Here is an 11,771-nt window from a genome sequence, read left to right as displayed (position 1 = left end):
TGAAGAGACGTACCTTGCCAAGCTAGTTGGTGAATCAACTGCTAGTACTTTCTTCTCTCCGCCGAGACTCCGGTCTTGCACTCCCACCGCGCTGCTAACACCAATGACAATGTCCACGGAACTGCATAAAGAAACTCACCTCACAAGTCACATCACATCTGTCTCCGACTCCCTCCAATCTCGTTCACACTTTATTGGCGCCAGTAAGATTTTAGTTCTCAAGCGCATCTGGATTATACAGTGCACGTGCAGTGAACTACGTCATTTCTGATCATCATCAAGCGCCGCACACGAGGCGAGACGAAAGAAAACAAGGGACGACGAAGCTATCCGTCCTGTCGTTTTGTGTCCTTTTTATCTTGTCTCCAACTCTAGTTCTCGAGCAGTAGCTGGCGGCTAGCCGTGGGTTGTGACAGTGTGGTGTGTCGCTTTAGTTTTAGTGTACAGAAGGCACGACTAGTTTGGAGACTACGCCGAGCTAGATTCAGGAGGGCGGACTGTGGCTCCGCCGCTGCTGGCGCTCATGCCCCATGCCATGGTGTTCTTTACGATCCTGTGAGTGTTGTGTAGGGGAAATCGGAAGAGAGGAGTCCGATCCTCAGTTGTTGGACGTGACACCCTTCTCCTGTACCGACACGTGTCAGTTTGCGGCAGTTTTCCGCAGTTTGCGAAGAGAAAACACGAGTGTTCTCTCTTGTTACCGTCTATTGACACGTGGTGAAGACCCATGAAACAAGACCGAAGCAACACACGACTGCTTGTCCGACTTTTACTGAAGGCTGTTCTCATCGAGCCTCGAGCCAATCACGCTAGTTTCGAGTTACCAACCTCGTGGCACTCCATCGAACCGCCAGTACAAATCCTGAATCGGTGATTCTATTTCGCGCCTTTCCAGATCGATCGTTAGCTGTACAGCGAAGTAACGACTTACGTTTGTTTCGTCGAAGCCGGACGACCCGCTGGCAGCAGGGTCGCAGTGTTCCGCCAAGAACTCGCAACAGTCGTTCCTACATCGAAGTACTGGTAAAAGTCTGTTGAATCGATCGAGGATGGCAGTGCCGGCGAAGATAGCATCGTGTTCAGTTGTCTTTTCGTGGAGTTTATGCTCTTCTCGCGGACTCCTTCGTTTGCTGTTTGCCTGCTCTACTCGACGACGTGAAAATGCAGCGTGGATCATGCTGCGTTCGTGGTGGTGGTGGTGGTGTATCTTGTGGAAACATACACGCTTTTCCCGACACCTTGAGTTTGACATCTCTAAAACTAGCACGGCTTCTGATCAGTACGTTTCTGGTGTTGGCATTCGGTAAGTACACCATGGTGGGCTACGAGCTCGTAGATGATTGTACAATGCCCAATGATTATGTGGACCATAATTACTTACTTCAGAAGTGTCAGACATACCAGTGTGGCCAGTACAGTCATGTGCCTGTGTGTCCTGTGTTACTGGTGTATGTTACTGGTGTATACCGCGGTGTATGTTACTGGTGTATACCGCGGTACCAATGTACTGCAGTAGCCTGAAATCACATTGGAGTCATGTTCATAGACAGAAGCACATGACAGATGTATTGTACAAGGCGGTCTGATGATGGGTAGAGTACGCTAGCCATGATAGGGCATGGACTGGGTACAGGACTTGGATCTGTTGTTTGAGTTTGGCGCGCTTTCTCACCTCCCTTTCTCTCTTGGGGATCCCACCAAAAGTACGTGCTCCTCGGCAAAAGAGGCACCACTCTCAGAAGCAAGTCTGCATTGATTTCACAAAGGTCCACTCATGTATTGCCATGCATGTGAGCACCTCCATTTTTGTCCTGAGATTGGCCACGTTCGAGAACAATAGCCTAGGTTGCCCCATGATTGCACTGGGCAGAAATCTAAAGTTTGCAATGAACTGGCCTTCAAAAGATTGTTCCAATGGTGTACTGTGTAACAACAGACACAGTATCCCTAAAAACCTGGTACAGTGCTCAAGCGAGGTCAGGAACAGTACAGTATGCCAGTACGATCTGCGATATCGCCTCAGCAACCAGGGTAGTGCTTTGCTCGTCCTGGTAATCATCTGGGGTGTCTATCTCGCACTCAACTCAACTTTACTTTATAGTACTCGAAGACAGTGCGTGAGTGCGCAAACATTCTGCAACGGACTAAAGTCATACACATTTATCAGCCCTGCAGTTTCCAGTAGCATGTATCTATTTGAGAAGAGGATGGTGTTGATTTCGAGCACGCGTATGTGTGGGTAATGGGAACTGTTGCAGAATACCAGAGCATAATCTTGTGAACGGTAAACAGTTTGGGAACTGGCATTCTAAATCCGTGCGTGCCATCTATGATCTGGTCAGTGTAACAACATGTTGATATCATACTGTTTTACATGTTTGCAGTGCAAGCAACACATGGGACATACGTCACTGGTCGTAGCTGCTCATCACAGTATTTCCCCAACGTCTCCATACCACCGGGAACACTCTATCATCCGCTGACAGCTGAACGCAATATCGATTACTGCACACAATGCTATTGCAACCCGGTAAGCCTCCAATACTCTATTATATCCCACGATCAGCAATCACAATCTCTACAAATTGTGATGCAGAAGGCCAAGACCAAGCGGGATAAAATTATTACCCAAATCCAGTAAAATAACCGATGTATATTATTGTCCCATGCCACTTGGCTTAAACGTCACTGGCCAACCCACAAAACGATACAGGCTATTTAAGATTTAGTAGTACATGTAGACTGTAGTACTTCAAAGAAGTAGCACAGTCACTGCAGCTCAAGCTGGCCATGGTCTGCTTCCTCACAAAGAAGTAGCACAGTCACTGCAGCTCAAGCTGGCCATGGTCTGCTTCCTCACAAAGAAGTAGCACAGTCACTGCAGCTCAAGCTGGCCATGGTCTGCTTCCTCACAAAGAAGTAGCACAGTCACTGCAGCTCAAGCTGGCCATGGTCTGCTTCCTCACAAAGAAGTAGCACAGTCACTGCAGCTCGAGCTGGCCATGGTCTGTTTCCTCACAAAGAAGTAGCACAGTCACTGCAGCTCAAGCTGGCCATGGTCTGTTTCCTCACAAAGAAGTAGCACAGTCACTGCAGCTCAAGCTGGCCATGGTCTGTTTCCTCACAAAGAAGTAGCACAGTCACTGCAGCTCAAGCTGGCGATGGTCTGTTTCCTCACAAAGAAGTAGCACAGTCACTGCAGCTCAAGCTGGCCATGGTCTGTTTCCTCACAAAGAAGTAGCACAGTCACTGCAGCTCAAGCTGGCGATGGTCTGCTTCCTCACAAAGAAGTAGCACAGTCACTGCAGCTCAAGCTGGCGATGGTCTGTTTCCTCACAAAGAAGTAGCACAGTCACTGCAGCTCAAGCTGGCCATGGTCTGCTTCCTCACAAAGAAGTAGCACAGTCACTGCAGCTCAAGCTGGCGATGGTCTGTTTCCTCACAAAGAAGTAGCACAGTCACTGCAGCTCAAGCTGGCGATGGTCTGCTTCCTCACAAAGAAGTAGCACAGTCACTGCAGCTCAAGCTGGCGATGGTCTGCTTCCTCACAAAGAAGTAGCACAGTCACTGCAGCTCAAGCTGGCCATGGTCTGTTTCCTCACACAGAAGTAGCACAGTCACTGCAGCTCAAGCTGGCCATGGTCTGTTTCCTCACAAAGAAGTAGCACAGTCACTGCAGCTCAAGCTGGCCATGGTCTGCTTCCTCACAAAGAAGTAGCACAGTCACCGCAGCTCAAGCTGGCCATGGTCTGCTTCCTCACGCATGCATCCATACTCTCTGCCAGATGTCTTGCTCTTTTCTTGTGCTGGTACATGTTTGCTGTACTGATGTCTTAGGTGTCCTGAGATCTTAGATTTCATGGAAGTTACCTTAAAATTATAAAGGTCTAAGTACAATCAGTAACACACGAACAGTCCTCGGCTCATGACACCACGCACAAGGATTGTTTCCAAATGTTCGCCCAAATGGGCATCATCAGGGATCACAGTGTTGGAGGTGTATTGAAAAAAGCCGGATGACAAGGCTTGAATGGAGCTTCAAAGTTCTGAAAACAATTTGTAACAATTAAAATTATGTTATTGTGTGGCATCGTGTGACGATACTCGCTCCGATGACTTTGCCAATGTCTGTACATGTATTGTGTGCAATTACTTTCTCAGAGGACGGGAGTCGCCGACTGCGGGCAGCTATTCTCATGTACTTCTTGTGGACTTGGTTGGAAGAAGACGTGTCCGCTGTGCCCAGTCAGTGTCCTCTGTTGTCCGCTATGTCAGGTCGACCCAGCACGTAAGCGTCATAGGAACCATGTGTAATATTCTATAGAGGTCTTGCGATTACATCATCAGTTGAAAGCTTTGGCAATTCCCTAAATGTGATATTTGTATTTATTCAACATTTCCTGGCTCGCCAAACGACTGCCAATGACAAATGAATGTGAAATGAAGGGTGATAGCCAACCACAGCAAATATCCATATGCATGTTAGAAAGTTAGAAACTGATCTGTCTTTCTGATGGTCGTTTCTAACCATACAAAATACACAGAAATGTGGTCACCGTTGTTTTGGCCCGCATGAAAACCATGGACCATTTACATAGAATGAAACAGACTGTCAGAGTAGTTGCGTTGGATCTTGTAAGAAAAAGTGATCCGGACAGAGAGATGTGAATTTTTGAATTTGTCCAGTGCAGAAGAATAACAACTCACACTACCTACAGGTGGTATTGGCCTTGATCTGTGCTAACAAGATTACCGTGTGAAGAGTTTAGATGTAAAACGCGACAAGGGCCAAATTTGAGAGATTTTTTTAGCTCAATGTAATCAATAGGTCCAGAGGCACCTTCAGGAAAATTTCTCATTCAAAATCCTGCTAACTTAGAACCACTTTTAAAATGGTGACCAAAGATGGATTTGGATACACACCGCACATAAAGTTAATCATTTTTTGGTGATTATCCGAAGAGTGATGAAATGGATGTATTGCGTTTTGCATCTAAACTACTAGTACAGATTAAACTCTTCATATGAACTTGTGTGATCTGTGTCTTTGTGATATTTAGATGCATGGCTTGCTAGTGGTGGGTCTGATGAAGGTAGCTCTACCAGCAGCATACGCAAAGGCTGCACACATGACGGCAGCCAGTACTTGGACGGTGAGGAGTGGCACGATGCTACTCGACCATGCTATCGATGCAACTGCACAGTAAGAACATGATCACACTAAACATATTATCTATCTCTTAAACTGTCACCAGCAAATCCTATATAATAGGATTTGGCTTCTGGCTGAAGGATTTCGCTAAACAACCTATGAAAATTGATGAAATGGTTTCATGAGGTGTTTGGAACTGGTTTCCATATACGTCTGTAGGAATAATCCAACCTTCAAGCCGATCGGCCAATTTTCGGGTGAAGCTTCCTCTGTAGTACGGTTAAAAGCACTAAATAGTCCAACCTGTGGCAGTGCTCCCCAATCAATCACAGACATCTATTCATGCTATCTGTGTACTTATTCAGCATACTAGGCATTCTATATTACTTTCCCTGCCAGTTCTATCATCATCTGCATCCATTACAACACTCTGGATAATGCAGAATACTCAAATCCTATATAGGATCCGAGAAAAAACTGACAGGTCCTCTCTAAAACGGCCCTATAAGTCAAGCAATACTACTGGCAATCTTGAAAACTTCTCAAAAGAACCTACTGATACTGCCCTAACACCGTATGATACAATTTAGGGACACAACTTATCCCGGGCAGAAGCATGGTCATGATTATTGGAATTTTTCAAAAAATCCTATATATAGGATTTGACAGTTTAAGAGATGTATCACTGCACTACAGTACTAAGTGTCTGTGTCTGTGGCTGTGGCTGTGTCTGTGTCTGTGTCTGTGGCTGTACATACACGTGTAAACTAACTCTCCTCCACTGGTCACCGTTACTCAAAGCAGAGAAGACAGTTTGGCTATATTAGGGACAGATCTACTTCACTCTACTTTCCGAAACTTGTGCTTGCAATCACTGCATGGTAATTGATTACTCTGTTGTCTTGTGTGTGCGTGTGTATTGCATGTTTGTGCGTGTGTGTGTGTGTGTCTGCCTACGCGTGTACATGTGTGTCTGTGATAGAATGGCGTCGAGATGTGTTTCCGTAAGCCATGTTCCAACACGAAATGTGCAGCACACTTGACGCCAATGGACGTCTATCCATTTAGTTGCTGCCCAGTTTGCACAGGTGAGTGACTAGCAATAAACTGTTACTTCACATTCATGGTGAATTAAAATACAACAACAACAACAGCAACAACAACAACAACAACAACAACAACAACTACAACAACAACAACAACAACAACAACAACAACAACAACAACAACAACAACAACAGCAACAGCAACAGCAACAGCAACAACAACAACTACAACTACAACTACAACAACAACAACAGCACCAGCACCAACAACAACAATTTGCTTGCCAAATTTGGCATGTATTTCTATTTGAGGGATTTCAAATATCCAGATTTTCACTACATCGTGATATGTTTATCTCTGGAATGTCCATGCAGATCTTGGACCAAGGTACAACCGACCCAATCCACCAGCAACACTACCTGGAGGTAAGCATTGACTAACCGCTACACCAGACTACACAATGTATTATCACTCTACTACTGTTTCACAAAATCACCCATCAATTCGATATGTCGTAGTGTAGCAAAGTGAGAATACATTATGTTATCCCTGCACTATGCCGCTGTGTAGTGATGAAAATCTCTTACTATAAGTCTACACATTTTCGGCCCATTCAAATTTCGGCCTCCCACGGCTAAAACCCATTTCGGCCTGTACTGCTGCCGTCTGTATACACTGTCACATTGAACCTTGCAAAACAACATTTCGGCCGCAACAAATTTTCGGCCAAACAAGACCAGGCCGAAAATAAATCTGCGCCGAATATTTGTAGACTTACAGTATACAGTGTGACTTTAGTGGGTATCTAATAGAGGCGTTGGGACTATGCATTGTATGTGACCCGGGGTTTTGCACATTTGATTGTTCAGCTGCCAACCAGAGACCAACAACTCGGTCTACTCCACCACCGATGCCGACAACAGCAGCAGCAGCGCAAAGGAGAACCAATCAAGGTACAGACTCGATATCACTCAGATGTGCGTGTGTGCAAATGGAGCAAGGGAAATTTCACGTTCTATGACCACCCAGAAAGGGTACTGTGTGTTTCGAATCACTTCACTCAGCTGTAATAGGGGACTATAGAATCGGTCAGCCGCACTCTTTTGCCAGCCTATGCTCGATAACAAATACACACACACACACACACACACACACACACACACACACACACCATACCACACAGACACAAACACACACCGTACACACACAGACACACACACACACATACACACACACCATTGGACCATTGGACCATTGGACGCCCATCGCCAGAGGCGATGATGGCGATGCTACAGCAGAAGCCATAGCAGCTTGTGCTGGGATTGCACCATTCAACAGCTTGCAAAGCTGAAGAATTGACTGCCACTATTCAGCCTGGTCTACACCACACAGCTATGAAGTGGCTTTTTCACATACACACACACACACACACACACACACACACACACACACACACACACACACACACACACACACATACACACACACACACACACACACACACACACACACACACACTCACACACTCACAGGCAGCATGCCAAGCTTAGCTCGATACTGACTTGAGGTAGAAAATTGTAGGTTCTACACTTCTATGACCCTGACCCTGTCCTTTTCAATTGCCTTCCTTATCTTGCACAGCCTGTTCATCGCCAAAGACTGCAATACGCTGCAGAAGCTGGTCTTCATGGTCACCCTGTTCTCGGGAGTGTAATGGGCCCAATCAACAACGTATGCGAACACGATACTGCCGGTAGGATACACTGCTATGTGTATGTGCAGGTGTATGTGTATGTGTATTGTATGGGGTAGTGCTGGTTCCTTTTTTAATGTATTCTTTTCTTTACAAGAAAACAATTGTGGGATGGTTACTTATTAGCGTCGGCCTTCAAAGTGACCTAAGTGGATTTGCACCGTATGAAATTGGACCGGTGGGAACACATGAAATTATGCGTTGTACACATTATATCAACTGAACCATGGCATCGGAATGCTTCAAATCTCCATTATGGTTATAACTTATAAGAGGTGATTACCAATGTCAGGTAGTACAGTCTGACCTCTTCTTTTATCCGGATCCCTTGCCATCCGGAAGAAAATAGCTGGTTACCGATTTACAGCATATGCCATGCATACATACAGTATGTGTGTTCGATTATCCAGTTCCCTCGCCTATCTGGAGATTTTTTGTGGAAAACGGATGTGTGCGGTTAAACGAGGTCTGACTTTACTCATACTCCTGCCCATCGCTGAAGCGATAATAGCGAACAAGCTATGTTAGACATAGCAACTTGTGCTGGGATTACATCATTCAACAGCTTGCAAGGCTGATGAGTTGACCGCCACTAGCTTTAGCCTGGTCTACACCACACAGCTGATCGGAGTGGCTTTTCTGGCCAGTGAATCCCTGTTTAAAAAAAATATTTTTCATTCATTTTTCAACACACACACACACACACACACACACACACACACACCACCACATACTGACTCTGGCATTATGGTCACACACATCTTTCTTCTCTTTCTCATTCTCCTGGGTGGCTACCAACAGCCACTGCATGCCGGAGTCAGGTAGTAGAACTCATAGTATTTGGGTATATGCCAACTATGGACTTGCAATTCACATTGTAACATGCATTGTGCTGTCACGGATGTGTTTGTTGCCATTGGTGTGCTCATGCAGATGTAAGAATAAGTGTCGATGTCCGGATGAGTGGATTACATCACATGCACTGCAAAGCCAGCCATGTTCAGCCTCCGATTGTTGTGAGTAGTTCAACATGTTATTTGTCCACATACAACACATTATTCTTCCTTTTCTACTTGTTTGTTTCCACATGTGTATATGGACAAGTCAAACATGTTCAATTGCCAGTGATTGGTCTAATGGAGCTATGTTGTAGCTGCCAAAGGCGACCACGTTTGCCTTTATGTATAACCCCAATAGCTGCCGAAGCAGGCAAATGCACACACACGTACACACACGCGCGCGCGCGCGCACACACACACACACACACAGACACGTCCCTATAGTGATGCAGAATGTACTTTCCTAGAATTCTACGGTAGTAACTCCACGTGCAACCGGCCCGGCAATCCCGACACTGATGCATGTTGTGTTGTTCTGCTTCTCCAATGGCAGTGAGGACGTGCGACTTGTCCAAGCTGACATACAAGGTGTATGAACTACATCACACACAGCAGCAGCAGCAAGAGTCTGGGATACGTCTAACACAAATTGTTGTATTCCTCAATGACTCATGCAAGGTTAGTGAGGAGATGGGGACACTAAGATGAAGGGTCTACTTGACATGCTGATATTCTAATACAAAATTGAGGGGGAGGTCTGGCATTGCAGTAGTGATTTTACACCATTTTCAAACTTGCTACAATCGTTTTGATTTTGGTCGCATTCGATTTTCCAGAGTGCAGCATATAGGATATCTGTCAGAATTGTCCCAAATCCCCCAGATATGTGGTCAAAGTGATTTAAGTGCCCTGTTTGGACCTTAGCTGGACTCACACAATCAGGAGTGCAAGTGATGGGAGAATTATGAAAACAGCAACATGAGTGCTGTGTAAAGTAAAATTGCATCCGGCCTTGTCGACTGAACTCTGCGTACAGTGCATGTACGGGGGTGATTCTTTTACTTTGCCAAGCTGGAGGAAACAATTGCATAATAAAGGAAGAACGAAGCATCTTGGCTTATCCATGAAAATTCACGTGGGTGGCAGATTTTTGGCAAAATAGTCTCCTGAAAAAGGAAGAAGCGTAAAACAGGCAAAATGCGAAAAGGCCAAGTGATCCTATCTAAAGCAAGCAAACAGGTTTCCACCGAATTCAACGCCTGAGTGTGAAGGATTAGAATCGCTGTTGACAGGATAATCATTATGATGATTAGTGTTACTAGTTGTAAGGATGTCGAAGTGGAACAGGGATGGCGACAGGTAGCAAGACAAAAAGAGCTAGGCTGCGAGACTGCCCCCCCCCCCCCCTCCTGTTCCTTGTCACCCGACCATACTGTATGCACAGCTGCAGGCGCGTGCCCCGTATGGGTTCCTGGGTGCCTGGAACCCCTCTTTTTTCGCCCAAAATGCAGGATTTTGCTTCATTTTTTGAAATTTTCCCGGGGGAGGCCCAGTAACCCACCCTTGAAGGGCACCGACGCACGCGCCTGAGCTGTACAACGCTCTCATTCTCTATCTGCCTATCTCAGTTTGTGTGTGTGTGTGTGTGTGTGTGTGTGTGTGTGTGTGTGTGTGTGTGTGTGTGTGTGTGTGTGTGTGTGTGTGTGTGTGTGTGTGTGTGTGTGTGTGTGTGTGTGGTGTGTGTGGATCATGATCTGTCTTCTGCAGGGAGAGTATTACACGTATGGTGCACGGGGACTGTCTATGCACCCAACGACTTGTCGGGATTTTGAGCGTCTAAAGAGGAGCAACTCAGTCACGACGTTCAAGTTACTGGGGAGAACCCGCGCTGGTGAGATAACGTAGCAATGTGGAGATCATGTAGTTTAGACCTATGTTGTATGTTGTGGAGAACATGTAGTTATGCATCTTCCCCTGGATGGTTGTTCTGTTCTCCAGAGTGTAGTTCTGTTCCTTGTACAAGTATGGCAGTCTGCTATTACATGTATGGTTGTTTGGTTCCTTGTATGGCTGTTCCGTTTGCTGGAGTGTAGTCACGTTCCTTCTATGGCAGTTATGTTTGCTATGCATGTGTGGTAGTTACAGGAACGGCTGGCCTAAAAGTGCCACTTGATCACGGTTTGGCTAAGACAGGTCTGGGACAAAGAGCAAGAGAGGAGTTCTCCTTGAAGTCTCTGCTGTTTGCTGCTGTGTGTTGCAGGGCGATTTCGCAAACTGTCAAAGATTCGCCGGCGCATTCTACCATTCTCCTGCACGGAAAGGTGTCATGTCGCCATGAACGCTCTAAAGGAAGAGTTACGAATTCAGAAATGTATTCAGGATCAGGCTGAGCTTGCAAACGAGACATAAGATTGTAAATGCATGCAAGCTATTGCTAGTTGTGCAACTCCACTCACCAAGAACCTGATCATGCGTTCCTACATGCAGACTGGACCTCTGCACATTCTTGTTGTCTAGATACTCGTAGATTTGTGAACCCTACTATGCTTGCAGAATTATTTTTATGGCTAAACCATACTACTACACGTGCATTACCTTCTGCTAACTGCCGTATCTAGTCTAGATTCGTTGTGCATGTGCTGAGATGCACACAATGAGTACTTGTTGAAACTTTGAGCATATAGATTCTGCATGATTTGCTACGACTGAACTGTGTTGCGCCTACTGAGCCCTAATGCCATGGGCACATCATCATGCAATGACATTCATGTTGATCTTGATTTCAGCTTGTATTGATGCGCAAAGAATAATTATTTCATGCCTTCACTTTTCTGTGCTAAGCGTCAGCCTAAACTGCGATCCCGTTGACAAATCAAACTTGGATAGCATGCATTCCTATTGCTGTTCATATTAATACTAGTAAAAGAAATTTGTTTGCCATGGTGTACATTTGAACCGTCGGCAATTAACGATGGATGCA

General features: G+C 45.7%; 1 protein-coding gene across 1 annotated transcript; it reads left to right on the top strand.

The window, feature by feature from the left end:
- The first annotated feature begins 554 nt into the window (after window positions 1–554).
- On the top strand, window positions 555–11,617 carry LOC135808170 (SCO-spondin-like). The gene is made up of 12 exons (XM_065321321.1): window positions 555–1,303; window positions 2,385–2,530; window positions 4,162–4,288; window positions 5,061–5,203; window positions 6,135–6,240; window positions 6,574–6,624; window positions 7,069–7,152; window positions 7,841–7,952; window positions 8,886–8,968; window positions 9,345–9,469; window positions 10,559–10,682; window positions 11,052–11,617. The coding sequence occupies exons 1-12, from the start codon at window positions 1,162–1,164 to the stop codon at window positions 11,198–11,200; spliced, it is 1,392 nt and encodes a 463-aa protein (XP_065177393.1). The 5' UTR covers window positions 555–1,161; the 3' UTR covers window positions 11,201–11,617.
- Window positions 11,618–11,771: the final 154 nt, after the last annotated feature.

The sequence above is a fragment of the Sycon ciliatum genome, chromosome 2 (genome assembly GCF_964019385.1).
Source record: "Sycon ciliatum chromosome 2, ocSycCili1.1, whole genome shotgun sequence".
NCBI lineage: Eukaryota > Metazoa > Porifera > Calcarea > Leucosolenida > Sycettidae > Sycon > Sycon ciliatum.
The sequence above is the reverse complement of the archived record's forward strand: the minus strand, read 5'-3'. Positions and strand labels throughout refer to the sequence as shown.

Excerpts from the sequence above, each read along its gene's own strand:
- LOC135808170 (XM_065321321.1), top strand. The coding sequence starts at position 1,162 with ATGCAGCGTGGATCATGCTGCGTTCGTGGTGGTGGTGGTGGTGTATCT. Across the intron at positions 2,531-4,161 it reads CACAATGCTATTGCAACCCG|AGGACGGGAGTCGCCGACTG; the intron begins GTAAGCCTCCAA and ends TTACTTTCTCAG. Across the intron at positions 7,153-7,840 it reads GCAAAGGAGAACCAATCAAG|CCTGTTCATCGCCAAAGACT; the intron begins GTACAGACTCGA and ends TATCTTGCACAG.